Source organism: Anabrus simplex, chromosome 5 (genome assembly GCF_040414725.1).
Source record: "Anabrus simplex isolate iqAnaSimp1 chromosome 5, ASM4041472v1, whole genome shotgun sequence".
Lineage (NCBI taxonomy): Eukaryota > Metazoa > Arthropoda > Insecta > Orthoptera > Tettigoniidae > Anabrus > Anabrus simplex.
Genome location: NC_090269.1, coordinates 402,519,962 through 402,547,613, shown reverse-complemented (window position 1 = coordinate 402,547,613; position 27,652 = coordinate 402,519,962). Strand labels below are relative to the sequence as shown.

General features: G+C 38.9%; 1 protein-coding gene across 1 annotated transcript in view; it reads left to right on the top strand.

Annotated features, from left to right (window-relative positions):
* Nucleotides 1–1,222: 1,222 nt before the first annotated feature.
* The window catches only part of LOC136874177 (unconventional myosin-Ie), a 458,144-nt gene continuing 431,714 nt past the window's right edge, over nucleotides 1,223–27,652 (top strand). The window contains exons 1-5 of the mRNA XM_068227689.1: nucleotides 1,223–1,393; nucleotides 12,201–12,326; nucleotides 18,347–18,436; nucleotides 18,709–18,803; nucleotides 20,710–20,887. Coding sequence (XP_068083790.1) covers nucleotides 1,391–1,393; nucleotides 12,201–12,326; nucleotides 18,347–18,436; nucleotides 18,709–18,803; nucleotides 20,710–20,887 — 492 coding nt within the window. The 5' untranslated portion in view covers nucleotides 1,223–1,390. The remainder of the gene's footprint in view (nucleotides 1,394–12,200; nucleotides 12,327–18,346; nucleotides 18,437–18,708; nucleotides 18,804–20,709; nucleotides 20,888–27,652) is intronic.

Below are 27,652 nucleotides of genomic sequence, written 5' to 3'. Positions count from 1 at the left end.
GGGGGGGGGGCGTGCGCATGATTGAAATTAGGGTAACATTTGTAGGTAGAAATTAAGCACTGCCTAGGATCAAAAGCGAGCTGAAATAAAGGACTCGAACGAAACCTTTTGACAGGAGAAAGGGGGAGCTACGGTGGATGGGAAGCAAGTAAGTGTGCCGTTAACTTAAAAACCGGGTAGATCAGTGTTAGTATGTCTACCCCAAGTTTGCGGGTAAGATCCCGATTGCGGTTCATCATTTCGGCACTCCATTCTGTTGTTGTTGGCATATGGTGACGCAATCAGTGTCTTCTTCTTCTTAATCTGATGCCGTTATGCGTTCCATTTGTTAGCTGTCAACATCGTAATCGTCTTGTTGGTTGCTCTCCAGAACAATCAGACAATGTCATCATGCAAAATTAAATTAACTCAGCCATAGGAATCGTCCAGAAAACGTCCACCTTCATTGCTAGATTCGGTGATTGAGGCCGTAATTATGTTCTCTTTGCCTTTTCCCAGTTTACTGAGGTCGGCAGTTTTTACGCCCGACTGCCCTTCCTGACTTCAACCCTATGTGGTCTATCTACAACAGCGTGTTTCTGTGATGGTTTGTACCAGTAGTGTGTTGTATGAACATGAAGAGAAGTGCAATAGGACGAATACAAACACTCAGTCCCCGAGGCAAAGGAATTAACCACTACATTGTTAAAAATTCCTGGCCCGAGCGGGAATCTAACTCATCGCCCCCTGAACGGCAGACCACTGTGCTAACGTCTACCGGTACATTGTTGGCTTGAACAATTTTTACAAAACGTCACTTTTGACTGAATTTGTTCAACCACCAAAGATATTCTGGATTTTAAAATCTTTCAGCTCCGTTCAGATGGTTTTCTTGTTCAGAAATGATTGCAGTTTGAAGACCCTTCGCTCCCGCAATGCTAAGAAAGCTTGTTTCGCTTAAAACTTCCCGACAGTGAACCGGAGAAGTGTAGTAGATAAACGTAAACAACGACTTATCAGTAACTACTGTGTTATCTGATCAGTGACCGTACGGTACTCTCATCATTGCGAATTTTCTTTTCTTTCAGCGAAATTAAGGCCCACGCAACTTTAAAAGAAAAGGAGCGAGATCAAGTGAGTAGGGTCCACTTTCCATCTCTCCCGGCATGACACAAACTTGACACAAGTTCGAGCCAAATGCGGATACGCATTGCCAGTGATGTCACTAGCCGGACATGCGGAAGACAGTCTGTTGAAGTGTATTGACAATCGAGTGTGTATGCTACAAGATATGAAAGTGATAAGTGTGAAAGGAGTGGCGAATGAGTGAATTTTATGTGTCATAACTGTTTTACAGCTATTTAATGGTTTAGTGTTTGTCAACAACGTAATAACAGTAGATTGTGTCAAAATGGTGAGTCATAATTAAATTAACTGGATTGGTAACACGTTAAAAGCCTTCTTTTAAATGAAAGTGAAATAATTGAAAGGTGTTAATTGACAACAATATTCACTGCTTCTATTATTTGTTCATATTTACTGAAATTACTGCGATCCCCTTGATTAGATTTCCTTTGGTTTGACAGCGTGACAAGACGTATCGCTGACAGTTCTTTTCATCATAGCCTAGCCTAACCTAACCTTTCTTTGTAACAGTGTAGCACGGTGTGATGCTTGTATACTGAAGTAAGCAAGAAAGTCAAAACTGTTTTTATTTGTATCTTTCAATGCTTGTTTTTATTCTACGGCTAACTAAATCGATTCTAATTGAAAACCACATTATTAAATTATAATAACAGCAGTAATTGTTGAAGGGCCTACCTATGTTCCCAACTTTCTAATATTTGCGCTGAATAGATAAGAATTTTTGTCCAACAACGATTGGCATGATGTTCAAAACGTTGTGTTGACAAAGGAATACATTTAATTATATTCTCTTTAGGCCCTTCATTATCACCAGAATTTAACAGCTACTGTAGTAGAATTATCAAGAAACCTTATAGGCGTACATTCGTATAATAAATCATGATTTATAAGTGGAGTTTGCTATTAAGGCAATACAACACACATGACAGTTCAAAAATACACAGCGCTGGTGGAAGGACAGGAGATCCAACATTTGCTCAATCTCTCCCCCCCCCCTCTCGCTCTCATTGAAAAATCAGGACTACTACTGAGCGTACTGCAATAGATTAACACATAGTTAACAGTCACAGTGTTTTATGCAGTGTTTTTATGCTTACCCTTTAGTCACGTTTCCTGATACGTGGTCAGGGGTGAGGTGAGGTGAGATGAAATTATGTGGCTTGTTGTTATGGCCTCAGGAGCTAAGGAAGATGAAATGAATGATAGTGAATAAAATTGTGGAAGGAATTGGCTGTGGCCTCTGAATAGGAACTGTCCCAGCATGTGATTGGTATTGAAAATGGGAAACCACAGAAAACCATTCTCAGGACGGCTTATATTGGGGTTTGAAATCTGTCTCCCAAATGCAGAGCATAGCTCCGTAGCTGTAGCCTGTTAACACGCACAGCCACTTCGTTCTGTTGTGAAGGCTTGGTCATAGGTATCTATTAGTATTTCCAGCTCAGGCAATGTAGGCTATGGAAAATAAATTGTAATTTTGATGAAGGCATTCATGGTCCAAAGGAGGCCTGACAAAAATGCTGGCCACGATGAGAGGGCTGTGGGTGGCAAGCATAGTAATAATGACAAACGGCTGCCAGGGGCATACTTTGCACCAGGGGCTCTAAACTTGAGAGCGTGGATTGGTGTCCACTGGGCCCTTAGCTGAGTCCTGGCATTGCTTCCACTTACTTGTACCAGGATCCTCACTTTCATCTATCTTATCCGACCTCCCTTGGTAAACTCTTATTCTTTTCGGACCCCAATGGTAAGAGTTTTTTAGGGCCTAGGGAGTCTTTCATTTTCACGCCTTTCGAGTTCCTTGTCTTTCTTTGGCCGATACCTTCATTTTTTGAAGTGTCAGATCCCTTCCATTATTTTTCTCTCTGATTAGCGTTATATAGAGGATGGTTGCCTAGTTGTACACTTCCTCTTAAAATAATAACCACCACCACCACTGTCAGCATACTGCAGGGGCGTAGCCAAGATGGGGTGGGGAGCTGTACTGGGGGTTGGATATTTCCTTCTGGAATTTGTAGAAAATAAAATAAACAAAAAATGACAGTAAACAAGTGTAAGTCGACTCAATTGGTTTGCTCTTTTGAACATTCACAGAGAGAGAATTGTAAAACCAACGGATCTCTTGAATCTACTTTCTAAGAAGCCTTGAAAGTTGGATTTTAGATTGTAATATTAACATATTGTTCGCCATAAAACTATTCACCTTGGTCATATTTTTCTTCTTCTTTATTTTAATGTGAGATTTTGTATTGTACTACTTGTACTGCAATCTGAATATCAGCATAATTTACTTGTATCAGTGTCCTAATAATGACACTCATGCATGCACACACACAACATACACACAAACACATTCATTACGTTCTATCATCTTTTTGTAACTATGACCCTCTCCCTTATCAGTTGATATGCTACTGGCGTACTGTACGCATAGATGTCTGTATAACTTAGTACAGGCCTAAATAATTCACTATTACTGGGGGATACTTATAAATCAGGGGGTTAGAAGCAAAGGGTTAAAAGTGTCAAAAATATACTCCTGAGAAAAAGAGCTGCTAAGTTTGGATCCTATTATAAAAGTGGACATTAATCAAAACAATATTAATATAAATTTGTTCTATGTAGCTTAGTGTTCTGCATTTGTATATGTAGTCTTAAGCATACCCTTGGCACAAGATTTTTTTTGTTTTTTTTTTGCAAGCCAGCAATAACTTGCACCCTTTTACTTCCAACTCAGTCACTTACACCCCTTTTCTCTTCAAAGAATTAACTTACAGTTTTTTTTAAAATGTTATTAGTGGCGATGCGTGGCGTTTTGAAAAGTGTTACCATACTCCTTCTGATAGTATATTGTCGCTCACAATGCAGCATTTTTATGAGCAGTAGGCCTACAGACGTCATTTTATAAAAGTGGAAGACTGATCATTGATCTTACTTTTGTATAATATAACATCATTTAAAAATGATGAAATGGCACATAATGTATTGAACGCTAGTGAGCATCATAATCGTAGAGACAACAGTTCTCGATTATGCACTAATTGAAAAGAGTTCACATCATGAAAAGCGTATGGCGGGCTACTCATCCACTCATAAACATCTATTAAAGTGCTGACAATATATCTGCTATTTTTTACAACTTATTATGCTCATCAATTTTCTTTCTGTAAGCTGTACTCCAACAGAACTCTATTCAGGACCTTCCGAACTGAATCATATCGGCAACAGCATTGATGTGTGCTTGAGACACCTCATGGCGTCTCTTTAAAACTCTGAAACTATCTAAATTGTCCACACCGTCTTTTTTCCAAGCATTATTTTCTGAGGAAAATAGAATACATGGCCAACAGTACAGTTTATTCATTTTTGCACAACCACATAACCAGTCCGGATTTATGTACCACGAGTCATGAAAATTTTATACTCTTCTTTTTGATTCCTTGAATAAATTTTTAAGAGAAGCCGTGGGTCTACCTTTCTCAATTATGTTTTTCTTTTCTTCAAAAGTTCTTAACGAAAATGGCGTGTTCATTAAGCCTTCCATTAAACACAAACATTCTGGGTCCGCCAACTCACTCATCTTCGAGGTGGAAGCGACAGCACTCATTTTAATGTTTAATATGTTGTGCAGTCCTATAGGCTATCCTTATCTAACATAAATTAAATATAAATTCACATTTTAACAAGAGAAGTCACATCGTATTATAATAGAAAACAATAACACAATAATATAACAATGCGCTGTTGAGGGCGACGGATCGAATGAAGGGAACAGCTCAGCACTGATGTTATAAGCTTTTGTTTCCACTTTCCACTGTGGTAACACTACCAGAGAACGTAGCAGGATACATCTCAGTATTGAGGGGAAAGGGGCCTTGCTTGGCGCAGGCACAGTAATACTCGCCTAACTGTTAGAAGAGATTCAAAGCGTTAACCTCTGCATTGAGTGGAACAGCCTCTCGCTCAGCTTTGACGGTGGCAAACTGCTGCAATAGAGTTCTTGTTACACATCCTGATGAAGAAACAAAAATATTGAATCCATGAACCTACTATGCTGGCGTAGCAGGGGGGAGGTGATACTCCCACGTGGCGCGTCCCAGGTGGTTGATAGGGGGGTCCTACCCGGCTTGCCGGTGGACTTGAGGGAAATAAAATACCTCTTGCTGACCAAACACACAACCCCCTGTGGGTGGGTGACGCAGATGAAGAATACACCCACGGTATCCCCTGCCTGTTGTAAGAGGCGACTAAAAGGCGCAACCAAGTGATGATAAAATTAGAACCATGATACTACTTGTAATTAGTACCACCATGCGGGGAACACCATTGGTCGCTTATACTTGCGCATAGTACCACTATGTTAGGTACACAATAGGTTTGTGATTAGTAGCAATAGAGTGCGTTGGCAGCTTTTACAGTACCTGTGATTTGTACCCCTATATGAGCAACACCATGGGATTAGCGACACCATGGTTCTGCCTTGCCTATGCTTAGTACGCACTCTGTGAGAATCACCACAGAATAGTGCGGGTCCCTGTGTTTAGTCCACTTATGTGAGGAACGCCATAGGTTTGTGTTGCTTGTAAGTAGCGCCGCAGTGTGCGAAACACCATAGGCCTGTGTTACATGTGTGAATTTCATTACCTGTGCATAGTACCGTACTGTGTGAAATACTGCGAGTCTACGCTACTTTTGATTAGTACTGCAACATGACACATAGCATGGTTCTATTTTCCTAGCGATAAGTACTATTATGAGGGGCTGATGACCTAGATTTTGGACCCGTTTTGACTACAAGAATCATCAAGTGAGTATTGTGCTTTAGAAGCTGTCCCTTGGTCAGTAATACTATAGTTTAATGCTAAGTTTCTGGGAATGTGGGGCATTGCGGGTCGGATCCACTGGTTGTTTTAACTTCATATCCATCCATTCATTCTTCGTCCTCACGTTTTCAAATTCTGGTCAGTGGAGCATTATGGATTTTTTAAATTGTCATATCATTTCGTACCATTAGGGGCCGATGACCTAGATGTTAGGCCCCTTTCAACAATAAGCATCATCATCATCATCAAAATATTGAATATTAATATTAAAGAACATTCGATTTTTTATACTTTCAAACTGTTACCAGTGGTAACCATGGATACTAGCACGCTTCACCACTGAATGTTATGAATAATAAAATTTAAAAAAATAAAAAATGTCTCGGCAGCCCTGAAGATGGTTTTCCGTGGTTTTCCATTTTCACACCAGGCAAATGCTGGGGCTGTACCTTAATTAAGGCCACGGCCGCTTCCTTCCTACTCCCAGCCCTTCCCTGTCCCATCGTCGCCGTAAGACCTATCTGTGTCGGTGCGACGTAAAGCAAAAAAAAAAAAAAACCCATCTTGTTTGTCTGTCTGTTAGGTCATCAGCCCAAGGGCTATTCTGATATAGGGAAATCACAAAGAAACAATGGCAGCACCAAAATGAGGCGCACTAGGGAAGATGAGGAGTGAGGTAGTTTGCCATTGCTTTCCTCACTGAACCAGAAAGTGCTAGTGTAGCACAACTGACTCTATGAGCAACACCTTTCATAACTCGCAGACACACTAGTCATGCTCCGAATGTCATGAATCACTACCTCCCATACCCATATACAATATCTTTATTGTCACAGAATTATAACATTTATTGTATTAGAAATGAGTACCAGAAATGTTAAGTATCAGTGATAAGTATGGTACTTTAAATGTTAGGTATGAATGATTATTCGTCTGAATCCCAAAAGTATTACATGATGTCATCATCATTGTCCTCCGTTGTTGTTGAAGAAGACACCACTGCAGCAGAGACATTATTTTTCTTCTGTTGGCCATGCTTGAGTGTTTTGTAAAATTCATGGTGAATTTGTGGCAAATATTGTAGAAGAGACTGTAATTCATAGAACATTATAGTGGTGATTTCTGGATGCACTTTCTACGAAGGAGTTAAAAAGTTAATGCACTGGTTGTTGTGCCCCCAACCTTATGTTCTTTCTTGTCATAAGTTTCGAACTCTAGATCTTCATTGAGTGAGCACTAGTAGTAAAGTGTGAATGGGTGATCCTTCCTTAAATGGATCCATCAAAATTTGCTGATCTCCACAACACTTATGTTTGAGGAACTCATTTATGTTGAATGGAAATCTGACAACTTCAAACTTGCGATGTGCCTTTGCAACTTCATACACCTAATCCTCAGGTTTACTCGTGCTGGCTTATTGTTAGAGATTTGGAAGCAAATAGGTATAAGCAACTTGCCTTCCTCTACCGCCAGACAAAATAACAGTTTGGTGAAGTGGTTCTGAAAGAATATGCTGGATTGCAGCATCTGTCAGTGATAGCACTTGCACTGTTCTGCCACCAATTAGATTGGTTCTTCCATTACACTTCCTGCATACTAACTCCATTTTTAAAATTTTGGCACTTGTACCCCTTTGCTTCTATCGCCCTCAAATGAGAGTTCAATTCATATCATATGTGACATTAAAAACACTATATTATGTTCACATTTAAATAGATTCTCATAAAGGGATCATGAAGAAACTGTAATAATAAACATAGCGTACCATTACTATAATCCATTAGCTTCATATCTGTATTGATAGTTCAAGCACACAAGTATGAAGGATGAGTTCTCTCACCTCAGTGAAGATCTTTCTTAAATAAATACCTAAGTAGTCTACTTGCAGTGGAGAACTCATCCTTCATACTTGTGTGCAGCGTATCATTAATCATCGATCTGCATTTAGGGCTGTCGCCCAGTTGACAGAATCCCTTTCAGTTGTTTACTTGGTCTTTTCTTAAATGATTTCGTATAACTTGGAAATTTATCAAATATTTCCCTGATAAGTTATTCCAGTCCCTAATTCCTCTTTATATAAAGGAATATTTGCCTGTTTGTTTTCTTGGAATTCTAACTTTATCTCCATATCTTTCCTACCTGTAAAAGCTCCACTCAAGCTTATTCATATAAATGTCATTCCATGCTATCTCTTCACTGAGCCAGGCTGAGTGGCTCAGACGGTTGAGGCGCTGGCCCTCTGAATCCAACTTGGCAGGTGCGATCCTGGCTCAGTTCGGTGGTATTTGAAGGTGCTCAGATATGTCACCCCGTGTCAGCAGATTTATTGGCACGTAAAAGAACTCCTGCAGGACTAAATTCAGACGCCTCCAAAAACCGTAAAAGTTGTGGGACGTAAAGCTATTATTATTATTATTATTATTATTATTATTATTATTATTATTATTATTATTATTATTACCATCTTCACTCACAGTTCAGAACATATGCTTAGTCGAGAAGCTAATCTCCTTACTCCCAAGTCTTCCCAGCCCAATGTTTACAAGGTTTTTTGTAGCACTACTCTTTTCAAAAATATGAAGTTTTGAAGCTTCCACCTAATCAATACATATATTTATATATTATTGTTCTACAGTACCGGTTTCGACCTTGTGAAGGTCATCTTCATCTGACAATCATAACATACAATTGAAACATCACAATAAGAATGTCACATGATATGGGTAAAAACATTGTCATTACAAATGTTCTAGTTTAAATAATCGTCTACATTAACTGATACAGTAATTAAAACTTAACATTACTATGTACATGAATGATGTAGGCTACGTTAAAATACATTTTTCTTCAATTTATAAAGGTTTCACATAGTATGGGTAAAAACTTCAAATTGCAAATGTTTTTCGTCTTATCTTCGTCTACGTTAATCGGTATGAGAGTTAAAACTTTGCAATACTTTTATGTGCACAAGATGATATATGTTGAATGTACATTATTCTTAAATTATGGAGTGTGCACTGTTCTGCATTAAAACTTATGACTAGATAAATAAAACATTTTTGAAGTACAGATTAGTTTTTGCGGCGTGTTGTGTATGCGACTATGTTATGATATATGATCAGCCGTGTTCGCCTACTGGTGGTATAATAGTATGAGTTTCTTGAAGTAAAATGAACACTTATGTTGAAATCAGGTAGTTGTCCGGTGTTTAGTGCGGGACTTTGTCGATATATACACAAAGCTTATAGTTTATGTTAAGACTGGTTGACCATAAAATTTGATAGAATACAGTATATAAATGTAGATAAGTTGTTGCTTTAGCGACGTGCTTCCCTTAGTCTTTGTTATTTGATTTGTCAAATGTCAATATGTGTTACTTGATTTCAACATATCTTGTGTTTCTTGGTTAGCGTGAAAGCTTCTTTCTTCACTTTGTGTTGTAGAACGTATTTTTGTATTGTAGATATTGACACTTGATGTGTGCTATTTGGTAGCACATCGAGCACTGTTCCGTGAAGTTCAGACAATCACTCCATGCGAGATTTGTGCTGGACAAAGCAGAGGCGGGACAGGTTTTTCTCCGGGTACTCCAGTTTTCCCATCATTCATTCCAGCAACACTTTCTAATATAATTTCATTTCATCTGTCAGTTATGAATCATTGCCCCAGACGAGTGCGAGAGGCTTTGGCAGCCAGCACAATTCCTATCCTTGCCGCTAGATGGGGGCTTCATTCATTCCATCCCTGATCAGGGCGAATGACTGGAGAAAGGCTGTGGATTTTCATTTCGAATATACTGTTGTGTACATTATTTTTTCTGCTTTTGATCTAGACTTTCTCTAAGTTGAGTTGTTAAGAAATGTAGCTTCTATGACAGCAATAAATTCTATGCCAGGTGACAACAGAGTACCATATCCATTGCTATTGGACTAGCGTCTCTGTGAAAATTGAAAATTTTCTTGTTCATCAGTCTGTATGGTCTTAAGTTTTATCTCGTCATGGCAGAGGAATGTTAAATACCATTTTAACAATAAAGCAAATATTACGAGGGCAAATCAAAAAATAATTTACACTTCCAAGTTATGGTCATTTATGAAACCACCTACACATAGGCAACGCGGCTATGACAACATACAATGTAAGTTCACTTTTCCACATAGTCCCCAAGAGACTGTAAACATTTCTCAGAACAGTGAACCAACTTTTCGATTCTGGGTGCGTAGAAATCACCTCCAGCGCTATGTAACCACCTGGAGACAGCTGCTTTCACCTTCTCATCGTTTCGCAATCGTCATTCACCGAGATCCTTTTTGAGCTTACCAAACATAAGATAATCGCATGGCGCTAAGTTTGGACTGTATGGAGGATGTTGCCGTACTTCCCACTTGAATCGCTGCAGCAGTTTGAACGTTTGGTGGGCGATCTGAGGTGTTGCATTATCATGCAACAAAATCACACCGGCGCTCAATTTTCCCTGCTGCTTTTCTTTAATTTCTTTAATAGCCTTACGCAACCTGTTCAGCGTTTGACAATGCGAACCCGAGTTGATTGTCGTGCTTTTCGGCATAAATTCCACATGCACCATACCCTTCATATCAAAGAACACTATTGACATTATCTTTTCTGCTGAAGGTTGGACCTTGACCTTCTTTCGTGGTGGTGATGTGATATGCACCCATTCCATCTATGTTCTCCTTGTTTTGGGAGTGAAGTGGTGGACCCATGTTTCATCCCCTGTGATAATTTGCTGCAGAAACACATTGCCCTCCACAGAATACCATTGCAAAAATGCCGGTGATGATTGGAAGCGTTGTCCCTTGTGAACATCGGTGAGCAGATGTGGGACGCATCTTTGACACAGTTTACAAAATCCAAGGTGGTGGTAAACAGTGGAGAACAAATTGCCATATGAAATGTTCAGCATGCTGACAATTTTCTGCAGTGTTATGCGCTGATTCTCTCTAATGATCCCATCCACACTGTCGACATTTGCAACGGTACTGGACGTTGCGGGCCTGGCTTTGCAATATTCGTCTGTGAGATACGTGCGTCTGGCGTCAAATTGCTTACACCACTTTACAATACCTGGGTTTGAAATTGCATGCTCACCATATACAGCAGTGATTTCATGATGAATGTCCATGCACTTAAGCCATTTATCCCATAGAAATCTGATTGTTGCACCCACCTCCAATTTGGAGTGAACATCCATTGAGCCTAGCCCGCTCTGCACATACAATGCGATGGAATACCACACCAACTTTCCTATCGGACGTATCAGCAGTTACTTTAGCTTGCTCCTCATTAGCCATGGTCACGAGACACAGCGTGTTCTCACGGCGAGCTCGTGTAACTTACTTTTTTATTTGCCCTTGTATTATAGAGCAAAAAGAAAAAATTGAGAAGGGAGAGAAAACTGCCAAGTTGGCAGCGGATTATGGAATAGGAGTACTATACGAACTACCCACAATTTTAAGAAAAGTAAAGTTGGAGGATTTTGTGCAGAACAGCGGTAGTGACGGACGTTCAAAATGTAAAAGTTAAAAGAAAAATAGCCTGCTCATGAAGAATTAGATGATGTACTTCTACAACTGTGGTCCAACAAAAAAACAAAAAAGCAAAATGGGCAGAAGTAGTTTTCGTCACTGGTACAATATGTACAGAGAAAGTCAAGTTATGCCACGAATTTTCATTGAATTGGATTATCTGTATTTTTCAAGTTTTAATGCATGTTTTTCGCTTTATTAGCCAGAAGAACTGGGAGTGTACTGTACGTGCCTTTTCATAGGGTTTGTGTCAGGAAAGGCATCTGACCGTAAAAGTGGGCTAGATCCATACAAAGTGCCAACCTCGGGTAATAATAATAATAATAATAATAATAATAATAATAATGGCGGGTGACATCTGGAGAGGGCTGGTATTTTAAATCAACAGCATATAGGCGAACTGCGCGTCGTTGAGGATGGGGCCCTTTCTAAGATGAAATTAATGCTGAAGACGTCACAGACACCCAGCCCTCGAACCATAGGCATTAACTAATGAAAGTTAAAATCCCTGACCCGACCAGGAATCGAACTGGGACCCATTGGACCAAACGCCAGCAGGCTAACCATTTAGCCATCGAGCCGGACACCTCAGGTAATTGGTTGGCCAGGAAGAAGAAGCTGTTTAGAAGTAAGGAATGAAAAATTTTACTGTGTGTTTATGAGAGTTCATTTGACTGAGAAATAAAATTATTTTGTTTGTTTACAGGTATACCACTGGCAGTCTCACAATGTTAAATTGTCAGGTGTGGACGATATGGTCCTCCTCCCTAAGATCACGGAGGATGCAATTGTGGAGAATCTCAAGAAAAGATACATGGATGATTATATTTTTGTATCCTTTAATACTGTACTTGTTTGAAATGTTGGATGTTTTTTGCTAGTTGCTTTATGTCGCATCGACACAGATAGGTCTTATGGCGACGATGGGACAGGGAAGGGCAAGGAGTGTGAAGAAAGCGGCCGTGGCCTTAATTAAGGTACAGCCCCAGCATTTGCCTGGTGTGAAAAATTGGAAACCACGGAAAACCATTTTCAGGGCTGCCGACAGTGGGGTTCAAACCTACTATCTCCCGAATACTGGATACTGGCCGCACTTAAGCGACTGCAGCTATCGAGCTTGGTAAGGTTGGATATATCACAAACTCTTTTATCCTAAGAACGTGAATTTTCATTAGAAATTTTAACCCTCATCCACAGATATTGATTAGGAGATTTGTTAAGATAGACTGACAGTGCTGCTGTATTTAGTCATTAATTAATTTATTCTATTTCTGACAAATACAAATCCAATTATTAGAAATGCATACATGTGATGTACACATGTTAATTATAATATTAATGATACTTAACTTCATGATTACATCCACTATAGTATATGAATAATTTACATTATTGATACCGGTAGTGATGTTAAATAAGTTTAATTTACAGTACTAAGTCTTGCTTAAACATAATGATAATCTGTGCATGTCACTGCTGCAGGTGAATATGGGGAAGACAAAGCTCACAAAAACATACAATAGAAAACATATATAAGACAGTCTCATTTAACTATAATTTAATTTACAAGCTTGCAAGACAATTAAAAAAAAAATAATGTACAGGAATATATTCCAGTGTCATATGCAACACAGCAGTCATATGTTTGTAAGCAGTTTAGCAATGGTGAATGTTTATGATGTTCAGTCAAACATCATGGTAAGTGAACTTATGGGACTAGGATGCAGAGAAGAGAAAGAAACTTACAATGTTACATTCTGAAATTAAATATGGACTATCAGAAAGGCTATTAAACAATTTATAGATAATCAAAAGAGCTGTTACATTTCATCTACTGGCTAGAGTCTTACAATCAAATATGCCAGCATATTGAGATAGTAGCCATACTTTGGGTAAATTCCTGAGATTTTATACTGAAGAAATCTCAGAAACTTACTCTGCACTATTTCAATAGCTACATTGTATTTTGAATACCAAGGATTCCAAATGATGGTAGCATATTCCAGCCTGCTTCTTACAAATGAGTTGAGCAGTACCATAATTCTTTTTGGGTTATTGAAGTCCTGGGAACGTCTTCTGATAAAACTAAACATTTTATTTATGCGAGAACATAAAGTTAATTGTGAATCAAAAGTTCCACCCAAGTCCCTGACAGAATTCACTACACAGAAACATGAGTTTGAAATCTGATAATCAAAGCTAACTTAAGCCTACTTTCTAGAAAATGTAGTAATAGAGCATTTATTAATGTTGAAGCGCAGATGATGTACTCTACTCCAATTTAAAACCTTAGCAAGGTCTTCCTGTAACTTTCTACAATCCTGTACTGATTGAATTATTTTAAAAATCTTTGCATCATTGGCAAAAAGTAGAATATTAGAATGAATTGATCAGCAACAAAAATAACAATGGGCCAAGGTATGAACCTTGGGGAATACCAGATCGACTATAGTGGGTGGACATACCCCATGAGGAAACACATTGCTGGCAATTATGAAAGTATGATATGGACAATTTCAACACGCTTTTACGAAATTCACAATAGGCTAATTTCTGTAAAAGTATGCCATGATCCACTCCATTGGTCGCCTTACTACACTGCCAGAAAAAAACTGCAACATCCACAAGGACAGTGTCATTTTATTCACAAGCGATGTGGTGGGTAGTTCATCACTGCAGGAGTAGGCTTGTATGATTACAAATTCAGACCAAATGAAACACAAGTCACAATAAAGGGTGCCCAAACAGTCGTATCAGTACTCAGTGTACCCCCTCTGGCAGCAATGTAGGTGTGTATTCACGCATGCAAACTATCATAAAGGTGCCGATTGACATTCTATGTGTCCCAAGCATCTCTTGCATCTTTTGATGCAATTCGGCAATGGTTGTTTCAGGCTCTGGAGAACATGCAAGTTCCTGCCTCATCATGTCCCGTACGTGTTCAATTGGCGAGAGATCCGGTGATCTTGCTGGCTAGGACAGTTGTTGTACACCATGTAGAGCACGTTGAGTCATAGCAGATGTATGTGGACGTGCATTGTCCTGCTGAAAAAGCACATCACCTTCCTGTCGAAGAAATGCCAGTAGCACGAGGACAACAACCTGTGCAGTGTAGTGGGCACTGGTTACGTTACCCTGCAGAAACACCAACTGTGACCGCAAGTTGTAACTGATGCCCTCCCTCACACCATGAAGCCTGGGGTGGGACCTGGGTGTTGTGGCGATGCACTCTGGAATAGGCCGCTCACCAGCTCTACGCCACACACGTGTACGTTCATCAGTTGCATACAGACAGAACCTACTCTCGTCACTGAAAACAACAGAGTGCCATTCCACTCTCCAGTAGACTCTTTAACGACACCAGAATAACCATGATTGACGGTGTGGTGCTAGTGGTAGCCTAGCCAGAGGCACATGTGATTATAATCCTGCTGCAAGCAGACGGTTCCCAATGGTCCTAGGTGACACAGCAGGTGGAACATGTGACCGGATTTCATTCCTGGATGATGTTTGATCAGCCACCGCTGCTCGCACAATGCGTCGATCCTGATGTGCGTCTGTACTATGCGGACATCCGGAGCCTGGTCTATGGGTGTGGGAATGTTCCACAGGCCACTGCTTTCAGCAGTAACATGCCCCCCAATACATTGTGCCCAACATATGCAGCAATCCATTGATACGTCCATCCAGCTTCCTGCAGGCTCATAATTTGACCCCGTTGAAATGGTTGCAGTTGTTCAACAGGAGCATGTACTCGTCGGCAGGGCATGGTTGTACCCTAGAATGAATGTTGCAAACACTGTTTACCTTTAACCTCAGCACAGTTACTGCCTGCAGAGTCAAACCAGACTGCGCACGGACAGGCCTCCTGAGCACCATCTGATCACCGATGTCCGTGCCAAATGAATCACTAACACAGACACCCCCCCTCAGTATACATCTATATTATACCCTGGTGCCATGGAACACAGTCCTTGAGGATGTTGCGTGGTTTTTTTTTTTTTTTTTTTTTTTTTTTTTCCTGGCTGTGTATGATCAGTATAAATCACATCCACTTGAGTTCCATCGAACGTAGCAGTTGATATTCTATGATGGAATTTGATTTCCATTAAATTCATTATGGTAGATCGTCTGGGCTTAAAACCATTTATGGAAAACTGAATGTACTGAAAGTTGTGCGCGTGTCATTAGTGATTACTGAGTCTACTATGTCAATGAAGCATCTAACTCTTCATGGAGATGTCAAGTGCACTCTTCTGTCACAGAGTTCTACAAACACTTCTGACAACGATTCATTGGACAGAGTAACCAGAGACCAAGAAACACAAAATGATGTACACCTTAGCATTTACCCACTTACTACAGAATGCTCTCAAGAACAGGACTCTAGGCCACTTCTAACGCTGGAGAAACCTATAGATTATAATGTTGTCCCAATTTGTAGATCTTTGAGAGTACGGCGTCCGCCTCGATATCTCCGAGATTATCTCCAAACATGAAAGTTGGCGGAGGGAGGGAATATACAGCAACTTAATGATTAGCATACATGTACGCTATTGGATGGAATACTCTTTAAAGTTGTCTATATTTTTATTTTATAATAATTGTAACGTGGTTAAGAATATTTTAGTGGGGTAGAATGTGGTATATTCTTGTGTTGGATCATGAAGCATATTGAGTCTGTGTCTACTATGTCCTCTTTGATCTGTGCCACTAGTTGGTTGTTAATATTATTTATGTCACCATGACATCTTTCTGTTGTATGCTAACTTCTAGTTGATTGAAGCCCTAAGTATTACAGAAAAGATTTACTTTATCACGCTGGTCAATCAGCGTTCTTGGTTGTTGTTTGATTTAGATGACTTTCACGTGTTGTTTCAGTATTTTTCTGACATACTTTATGGCATCTATAAATTTATGTACAGTGAAACATTTCATTTATGGACATCAAGGGAATGTAACAGTTTGTCCGAATCTGAGAGGTGTACTTTATTGGGAGCAAGGTAATCCAGTCTTCTGAATACAGAATAAATGTTTAAAACTTCAAATTAGAAAGGGTCAAAAGAAAGGAAAATACTGTGTGTCTTCCTACATAGAGTTTATCTACAAGCATACAAACACTGCATGTAGTTATTTTTGAATGCACACTGAATAACTCCAGCATTTTTTGTGAAGTGTCAAATTTTTACATTTGATAGCTTTGGCGTTCGAGACAAAAAAATGACAAGTGATTGAAGAGAAAATATAAAGTTACATTAAGTGTCAAATCGATCACAATGGCTTCATACCCATCAGTCAGCTAACATTTTATGACTTACTTTATTCACCCACTTCCAGCTAACAGTACTGGTGGACAAGCAGGTTCAGTACTACTACGGAACCAATATAGTCTTCTTTTATTAGAGTATACAGTATTTCTGTGCAGTCCTCAAAACTAATTTTTTCCATGTTTTTACACAGTGTGATATACCAGTTCAAACAATAGTCAAGAGATAAAAGAAGCTTTAGGATTCTCAAACAGCTGCCCTAGTCCATATCTGAGAGTATTTGTAAATGAGAGTTGGTTTTATGTTATTTTATATTAGCCTATTTCAGTCCTTACAGAATTTGGTTTACACCAAAAACTCATATATCTTATTGGAATCACTCTTAAAATACTAAGTCGAAAGTCATCTTCAGAGGTGAATTGTCTGAGCCATTTGAAATCCGCACTGGACTTCGACAGGGAGATAGATGGAGTCTCGACATTATTGTTTAACTTTGCCCTGGAGAAACTCGTGCCACGGTGGGTAAAGAATATGTCATTCAGGCATCAAGATAAGCAGAAATATTAAACTTAATTGCCTAGCATTTGCAGACAATCTTGCATTACCAGCAAGTAGTGTGGAAGAAGCTAAATTTCAAATTGAAGAAAATTGCTGCAAATCTCATTTGAAAAGACTGAAATGATGCCGACCTTCAGAATTGAAACACCAGCCATTCACCTCGACAGTGGCAAAGAAATTAAGATTGTGAGTAAGTTCAAATATCTTGGGGAAATTATAAACTGGAACACAAAAGAGAAAACATAGTTCGGCAGCAGAACATCTAAACTGAAAAGAGCACAGCGAATCATCTGGCCAACTTATTAAAAAAAATCTCTCTCCATAAATGCTAAATTTCAACATTACAATACAGTTGTAAAACACAAAGCAAATTATGCTAGTGAAACACTCTTCAAGTTGAACACTAAATCAACAACCAATAAATTGCAGAAAGTAGATAGAAGAATCATCAGGACAATCATCATTAAGAAACTCCAAGTTGATGGCCAATGGAGATTATTACCTAATGAAGTGGTATATCGCGAAAGCGAATCAATAATAGATATAATGCGGAAAAGGAGAATTGCATTGTTTGTCATGTGTTCAGACTGCCAGAAACCCAACTAGTGAAGCAATTATTTAGTTACTTCTGGAAAAATAAAACAAAGAACACTTGGCTCACAGAGATCATGAAATTTAGAGGAATTAAAATTATCAATGCTCCAAATTGTAGGCAGAGAAGAGAAGAGGATTCTAAGGAATAAACACTTACAATTCAGACTCATAATACGAAGGAAGTACACCATTACGGACAACCAAAGGGCAGCCAGGTCCGACAGGATGAAGTTTTGGGAGTGGAAGAAGAAACTGAAAAGCTGACTCTATTTAATACTATTAGACTTGTATATGACTGATTAAAGTGATCTAAACTATGTTAAAAAGAAAACATCAGTTGGAACATAAAAATATGTTTGTATTTGAGGAGTGGCCATATCTTGGGAGCGTCTGTAAGTTCTAATGTACTTGTTCTTCCTTAATGTTTATTCAGACATGTATTGGCCCTGTACTGGTATCAATTAATCCTTTTAAACAAATGCCTTATTTTGGAGAAAAAGAGATTGAACTCTATCAAGGAGCTGTAAGTATTATTTTTAGATCAATTTTATATTCCCTTTCACTTTGTCCCTCTTTAAACTGTCATATATTGCTATTGAAATGCAGAAATCCAGCTCCTTAATTGTTTGATTACAGAGCAGTTTACCTTGGAAAAAAAAATCTCATTAAAAGTTGTCATTGAACAATATTAACCATCTTAAGCCTTAAGGGTGGATCTCAGTTTTTTTTAATTTTCCAATTTTTTAACCATGGTAACAAAGGTGGCTATTATTTTTGTTGTGTTTAATTTTTTAGGCTCCCTATGAGAATCCACCTCACGTCTATGCCTTGGCTGATGAAATGTACAGGAACATGCTTATCGACAATGAAAGCCAGTGTGTCATCATTAGGTAAGATTAAACTGAATATTTTACATTTGTGAAGCTGAAATTATGTCTAAATGTGTAAGGTTTAATGTGCATGTAAAGATTAGTGTGCTAGGTAAAAGGTAGGAAATAAAAAATACATGCAAAATAAACCCATTGACAGGTCATTGTGTCTGGAGGGAACAATAGAAAGGATAAAGACAAATGTATACACCCAAAGATGAGCATCATATCTTTACTTCAGTGATGCTGTCATTTATTTGTTATCCTACTGTTCCCAAAATAGGAGGATTGTTGCTGGCTGAGATACATAACTTCTGAGGGTATTTGAATGCTATAACTCCTTGTTGTTAGCTTCCAACACATCAAATAACTTCTACAGAATAAAATTCTGACAATTTTTAGCAATTGAAGGGATATTATACAATTATTATTATTATTATTATTATTATTATTATTATTATTATTATTATTATTATTATTATTATTATCATTATCATCATCATCATCGTCATCATCATCAGTGTGCCGGCCTCTCACCACTGGGTTCCTTGGTTCAAATCCCGTGCTCACTCCATGCGAGATTTGTGCTGGACATAGCGGAGGTGTAACAGGTTTTTCTCTGGGTATTCTTGTTTTCCCTGTCAACTTTCATTCCAGCAACACTCTCCAATGTCATTTCATCTGTCATTCATTAATCATTTCTCCAGAGGAGTGCGACAGACTTCGGCAGCTGGCACAATTCCTATCCTTGTCGCAGGTGGGGCTTCATTCATTTCATTCCTGACCCAGTTAAATGACTGGAAACAGGCTATGGATTTTCATTTCATTTTATTATTATTATTATTATTATTATTATTATTATTATTATTATTATTATTATTATTATTATCATCATCATCATCATTTCTTAGCCTGAAACTAAAAATGGAATATTACAAATGCAGAAATAAACAGCTCTTTATCTCATTCATAGATTTTTAAAAAAAGCATATAAAGGTGTCAGTAGGATATATGTGTGTCGTTAGTGCCGTTTATTTTTTTTAATTGATAGATCAAACCAGTGCCTGTCTTGACTGTTAACATTTTTATTTGACAAAACTGCCTTCCAACAAAGGAAGGTCCACAGGACTAACAGAAATTTTATATAACAGTTATAGCAAATCGTGCTCAAATATTTGGATTCAGATGGCAATTTTGATTTGGCAGGATTTCTTCAGCATTGCCATTGTAATCTCATCTCTATGACAGGATGGTAGGCTGAATCTCTTCCTAAAATCTTCAGACAACTTTGGTATGGCACCTTGAGCTCCCACTAAAAGATCATAAACCTCTATTGACTACAGGTGATATTTATCTTTGAAGAAATTTACTGTGGGTTCAAAAATACTCTTCTTTTCTTGTATCCTGCTCGTTTTCCAACTCATATCTTACTGTGGAATCAACAGTTACACCTCGCTTTGTATTAGTAGAGTAATAATAACATTATTGGTTTTTATGTTCCACTACGGTTTTCAGCGACACTCAAGTGCTGGAATTTATTTATGTGCCTGTAAATCTACCGACACGAGGCTGACGTATTTCAGCACCTTAAAATACCACCAGACTGAGCCAGGATTGAACCCACCAACTTGAAATCAGAAGGCTAGCGCTTTATCATCTGAAGTGCTCGGCCCAGCTTGATTGTTTGTTATTTTGCTGGTTAATACAAGACAGTACACATATTGCAGAGTAACAGATGACATCCTGTGACTTTTTGCTGGCTTCTGCATTTTATCTACAACTTTTTGCTGCTGTTGCTTCCTGTTTAATTTTTATCATGAATGATGAAGTATCTTCTTACTGGTTGATGACCTGCCTTTAGAATTGTGTAGTTGAGTGGAAATGAAATGTGACTCTGTTTTGTATCCTCTTGTCTTTTTTGTTCTAGTGGAGAGTCAGGGGCGGGCAAAACAGTGGCTGCTAAGTACATCATGGCCTACATAGCCCGAGTCTCAGGTGGTGGAGGTAGGGTACAGCACATCAAGGATGTGATACTGGAATCAAATCCTCTCTTGGAAGCATTTGGTAATGCTAAGACAGTTCGCAATAACAACTCCAGCAGATTTGTGAGTATTTACTATGTCATGGCAGAGTGAACTTGTTTTTTGCTTGTTCAGTTCAGTGACCTATGCTTTTGCATACAAGCTTTCTGTTCTGTCATCACAGATGTTCTTCTCTATTATTACTTGGCACATTTTTGCAAGAGATTTGTATTCTCATTCTTTAGGGAACGCTTCCCAAGCTTTTTTTTTTGTTCCTGTATTTTTCTGTCTGTAATGCTTCTGTATTGTCATCTTGTATTGTATTGAGTTACAATGTGCTATTTGAATGTATTGGTCTCGTCTGATTCCTCCTCAAGTTTACAAAACTGATACTTATAAAGTGTGTCCAACCCTTGCCCCTTTTCTCTATGAGGTCAGGTATGAGGAGACATGAATCTTTGTAGCAAGATTTTACGAACGGATGCTCTTCCTGACTCCAGCCTCATCAGATGAGTTAACGGGATGAAATGAATGACATAATATATGATAATAGGATGGGTCTGCCTGCTGTCATTTCTTGACGGATACAGTACTTTTGCATCCAGAGCAAAGTGTAGCTTCCACTGACGTCCCAGTCTCATCCATGGTTGTGACCATATGGAAGCTGCTGGGGTATGGGTGGTGCTGAGCAATAGCATTCAGAGCATAACCAGTACGTCTGAGTGTCATGAAAGGTGTTGCTCATAGGGTCAGTTGTGCTACAGTAGCACTGTCGGGCCCAGTGAGGAAAGCAATGGCAGACTACCTCACTCCTCGTCTTGCCTAGTACGCCTCATTTTGGTGCTGCCATTGGTTTTTGTGGTTTTCCTATAACTGCATAGCCTTTGGTGGTGCTGTTTGAGGATCCAACCAGCCTCTAAGCTGATGACCCAGCCTCTAAGCTGATGACCTAACAGACACACACAGTAGGATGGGAGAGGGTGAAACCTGGTGCTGGCACATAGCCGAATAGAATCAGAGAGTTTGCTTAGGCTTTATGTCCCCATCTGATGTACAAATCACCATCAACAGCATCATATGGCCTCATTCCATATGAACAATGCAGAGAGGTTTGGAATTGAATCCAGGCTTTTCGCATACAATCTAGTAATTAGAAATTATATACCACCACTCTCCTACCCTGCCGAGCTCTATAGCTGCAGTCGCTTATGTGTGGCCAGTATTCAGTATTCGGGAGATAGTGGGTTCAAACCCCACTGTCGGCAGCCGTGAAGATGGTTTTCCATGGTTTCCCATTTTCACACCAGGCACATTTAGGATTGTGTAGTTGAGTGGAAATGATATGTGACTCTTTTAATTTTTGTATCCTCTTGTCTTCTTTTGTTCTCGTGGAGTCAGGCGCGGGCAAAACAGTAGCTGTTAAGTACATCAGTGTACCTTAAATAAGACCATGGCTGCTTCCTTCCCACTCCTAGCCCTTTCCTATCCTATCATCGCCGTAAGACCTATCTGTGTCGGAGTGACAAAAACCAACTTGTAAAAAAAAAACTCCTACCCTGACAGCCAACATACCGAGGGTGAATTTTTTCTCGATCACCGGAACTTGAACCGACCAACCACAATGTCAGATCATGTAGACTTATTGCCTTAACAACCATGGCCACCGGAGGGGGATTAGAAAACTTATAGTCGTGAAGTGTGTCATGATCATTCTTGTATGTTCAGTGATCAGCCCGGAGGCTGGTTGGATCCTCAACAGCTCCACATTAACTGTCGTAGACGGCCTAGGCATCACTGAAGAGGCGTACTAGGGAAATGAGAAGTGAAGTAGTTTCCCATTGTTTTCCTCGCTGAGCTAGAAGTTGTTGCTATTATATATCAGTCTGCCAAGCCCACTGAAATGCATGCAGCAACTGACCCTTTGAGCAACATTTTCACACCATTCATAACAGGGACTGGCTGCATAAGGAATGGCATTATTAGAATTGCTCATACCTCAGTCACTTTCATAATGTCAAAGACAAGAATATGACCGTGACAGATTGATGAAAGTAACAAAATTGTTCTAGCCCATTCCAAAAGACGTAGTGCACTGTAAACACTAGCTCTCGTCAGCAAAGGCATATGATCATCCTTATTAATATATAAATCTGAATGTTGGTCTGTTTGTCTTTCCTTCATGTAAAATCTACTTGAGACCTAGTGTTTACAGTGCACTACATTTTCTGGTATGGGCTAGAACAATTTTGTTACTTTCATTGAGTAGATTTTTGTTGAAATATCTAGGCTTGTTTCAGGATGGTACCCATTTTATATGTAGGTCTGTACTGAACTTGTGCATATTTTATCTGCTAAAAACCAAAATAATGGGTCAGCGGTTAATCTTATCATAAAATGAAGCCCACCTTATTTATTAGAGATTAATTTTCGACAGAAAAGTTCATATGAATTTACTTCGTAACTGTAATGGTTATCCAGAAAATTGAGCTTTTATGTGTTAAAGCATGTACAGTACAATCTCAATAATCCGGCGGTTGGTTAGTCCGGCACGTTTGGTAATCCGGCGCTCTCGAGAAACACGTATCATATTGTCTTCCCTCCCTCCTCCCTTCACTATCTACTCATTTTGTACATTTTTTGAAAAAACAAAAACAAACATTAGACACTTCATTTTTAATCTAGCTCACATTTGAACAAAGTTAAAAGTGACAATATCCAGTGTTCATGGAAAAAGGTTTGGCCAATGCACCCTGCTTTCAATTCTGAAAACGTGGTTGACCATTCTGAAGATGATAACTCTTCTTTACAATTGACTTCCTAGTTTTTGCAAGAGTTTTCTAACAAATCTGAAGTCAATGTTACCCTGACAAACAAGGATATTACCGATTGGCTTCAAGGGACAAGCGAGGAAAATTTTCAGTCCCTGTCTGACAAAGAAATCCTCAGCTAAATTCGATCCATGGATGATGAATCTAATGATGACTTGGAGGTTTCGACTCGGCGAACTGTGACCAACAGTGACGCATTGAATGCTCTCAATGTCTGCACTCAATGGGCAGAAGAAAATGGCATCGCAAGTGATGATGTCCTGGTGCTTAAATGGTTACAAGAGTGCATTTTTGATAAAATGTATGAATCAAAGAAACAAAAAACAATCAGTGATTATTTTTCATAGCCAAAACCTTTGAAGTAATATTTTTTCCAGAAATAGAAATGTACTGTACTTATCTGTAAAATTGTTTTTCTTACTCCCAATAATCCAGAATTTTTTGGTAATCTGGCAGTTGCCCAGTCCCATATATGTCAGATTATCATGATTGTACAGTATTATCATCCCGAAAGTAATTTAATATAATAGGATCAACCTTTTCAATACACAACTGTTGCACATAGGTTATGTTACAACATTTTAATTATAATGGTACTGGTTTCAACACGTATAACATGTTATCATCAGCCATAGATAAAACCAAACAAATAGATAGATTTGCATATAGCAACAGGACACACAGACTAGATAAAATTCGTAAATTGTTACATTTAAAATAGTTCATGCAAAATATCTACAGATAGCTACGCGTTAGCGGCGTATTAGTCTTGTACATGAGCTGGAGCAGTTTATGTGAATTTATGTTTGATATGATAAAAAATTGTGAACACGTTAAAATCTTGTTCATAATACGGTACTGAGAAATAGTCCGGTCACTGCTGGTGGCATGGTCTTCTTAATTTGAAGTTGTGCTGTGGGTATTAGAATGTATATGTAGGTCCTATTGTATTGTGTAGGACCGAGGTTTCTCGGTTCAATCGGAACGTAAAACCTAAAGAAAACAGCTGATTTGAGTGTGGAGTTCTGTAGAGGGTAAGTCAAATGAAGCATGGATATAGAGAATCAAAGAATGGAGACTCACCTTGCTGCAGCGTGCCGGGAAGCTTATACTGTGGAGAGGAGTTGGCGACTGAAGCAGGTTAGCGAATGAAGGTGGTTAAGGGAGGGGAGAACAGGAAGGGAGGGGCTTGGAGAGGAAACGCCTACGGGGGAGGTGTTGGGGGTGGGTCTGGAGGACTATGTGGTGGGAACGTGTGGCAAGTTAGGGTGTTATGTAATACGTGGAAGATCGAACGCTTTTCCGTAAACTTAACATGTTTAAGAACCGTAATAAGGAAGTCGTGAAGAATATTGGATTTCTCAGAAATTTCATTTAAGTTTAAATTAGGGTTAAAAACTGATCAAGGTGTATAAAGCAATTTTCGGTGACGTCCAGGAGATGGCCTTTTCCTAATGTTCTAAGGATCTCCAAGTCTTGGTCTATTGTAGTAAAAGTATGTTTTGCATCATGCATATGTTGGCCCACTGTCGAAAACCTATTATGTCTAATAGCATTGACGTGCTCCATGTATCTAATTTTGAAGTTTCGTCCAGTCTGTCCTATGTATGTGGAATTGCAATTATTGCAACTAAACCTGTATACCCCTGACCTCAAAATGGTGTTATTTTTGTTTATTGTGTTAGAGTTGTGAATTATTTCAATATTTCTATTGTTGGTACGAAAGGATATCTTGATATTATGCTTCTTAAAGATGTTGGTGACACTGTAAACATTTTCATTGAAGGTGAAAGTGGAATATGTGGTAGGATTGTGTTTTTCTTTTTCTAGCATAGTGTTAGGTCGGTGCTTGAATTTATTTATTATTCTGTCTATGAAATAGTCATTATATCCATTAATTTGGCAATGGAACGGATGGTGTTTAGTTCTTTCTTTAGGTTTGCTTTTGACATTGGTGTTTTAAATGTGCGGTTGACCATGCTGTTATAAGTAGCGCGTTTGTGTGTGTGTGGATGTGTGGAGTCCTGTCTTATGGTTATTGCAGTTTGTGTGGGTTTTCTATAAATACTGTATGTTAGAGAAAATGGGAGCCTGTTTATTGTAAGGTCTAGAAAGTTAATTTGTTTGTTGAATTCCGACTCAAGGGTGAATTTTATATCTGGATCTATAACTTTAGAACATTATCATCCATTACAGTTAAGAACGGTTAAGGTGACAGTAAAACTTCCTGCCTAAGTCCAATTTAAAATCATCTTGGTACTCCCTGCACCTTATATAAAATACTGTAAATATAATAACAGTAGATTGGACTATATAGATTTATGTTTCCATTCCAAAGTCACAAAAAATAGATTAACCCATTCACATACCATTTAATTGAACTTATTTATGCCTTGGTGTACCATTTATTTTTCATTACTTTACATGATATAATCACCGACACTGAGAAAGCATGCTTTACAGCAATGTAATGAGAGGAAATATCCAAACTACTGTCAGATATACTTTGTGAAGTCTTTATGAATATGGTAGGTCATAAAACAGTCATATTCGTGCATCGCCACCTTGCACCGGTGGCATTCAAATGAAGATTCCTTCTTCAGACCCCGGTTCTTACAGACTTTGTATCTCCGTGATGGGATAACCTTCTTCGTTGTTGGGGGTATTTTGGTCGGAAAGTGTCTCCAGTGCCTCTCTTGAAGTCTCAGTGCTGTATCCCCAGGGCTTGGGTGCCTTATTTTGGATAGTCAGGCAAGGTCACACTTGCCAACAGCTGTTCAGCCAAATTGATCCGGAAGGTGGTATAGCCTACTTGCTTCTTTTCAGGGTTGAGGAGGGGATGAATGATGCTGGAATTCAGAAGTGTCATATCTAGCATGTAGAAGTATATTTTTTGTATCCTTTTACATACTTCCTCATCAAGGGGAATGATGCGAGTCTCTGGTCATCGGAATCAACACCACCCTTTCCACAGTTGTAGTCAACAACAAGATTGGGTCTGAATGTCCTTTTTCCATCGTACATCACCACTTCAAGGTAATCTGGCCTTCATTTCATCCACAGATACAGGAAACCAGTGTTCCTTTCCAAATGACATTACCCTATTTATATCCTCGGCAGCCGATACAAGACATTTACTTGCATAAGCATTTACCTCATTGGTTAGATGTTCCTGAAAAGTCTGCTGTTAGAAATTCGTTCACAACTTGTAGTTCGTTCGGGCATTGTCCTAGGTGCCTTTGGAAAACACTACTTCACCACTTGCGATGCATGAATGATACTCTGGAGTATTACTTACGTGCTCCCAGTTCCATTCCCTACCGTGTAAAACATGATTAGAAGCCGCTGGTGCGGCATCAGTTGTAGGCCTAAAATTCAGTGACATATTTGACTGCAAAACAGCACTTTGTTCACCACTACCAGCGATCAAGTTTCTATCACACGAACTATTTTCACTACTTTCCATATCCACTAAATTTTTCGTCGCTTATTTCTATATCAATGTCATTCTCTTCTAAAAATTCCCATATAATTGCTTCATCACTCAACATGTAGGCAGCCATGATTTCGCTTACGATGAGGTTGCTAAGATACTGGTTATTCTCTCCGCGAAATAGCTGCACAGACATGTTTATCGAATACATCAATGGAATAAAACAGTGATTTCATTTGTCAAGAGGTTACCGTACTAATATCAAATCCTTTCACAAAGGAAACCGACTTGGAGTGGGTCCGGAAATAAACACTAAGCGCGGACGGAGAGATCCGTTTTTGTACCGGAATGCAGTCGAGAGCCAGGGCGGAGAGATCCGTCAAAGTACGTCAACTGGTTAAAACATACTTGACACTTGAATCTTTGATACCACCAGTTCTCATATTCACAACAGTGTTAATTTTGGAGTGCACTCCACTTAGAATTGTTGTAGGTTTGTTGTATGGCAATGGGCTGAAGATAGTGTAGACATTTAGTTGCCTGGGGGTTTGAGAAGTTTGGCAAGATGTTCTAGAAAATGACCAGTTC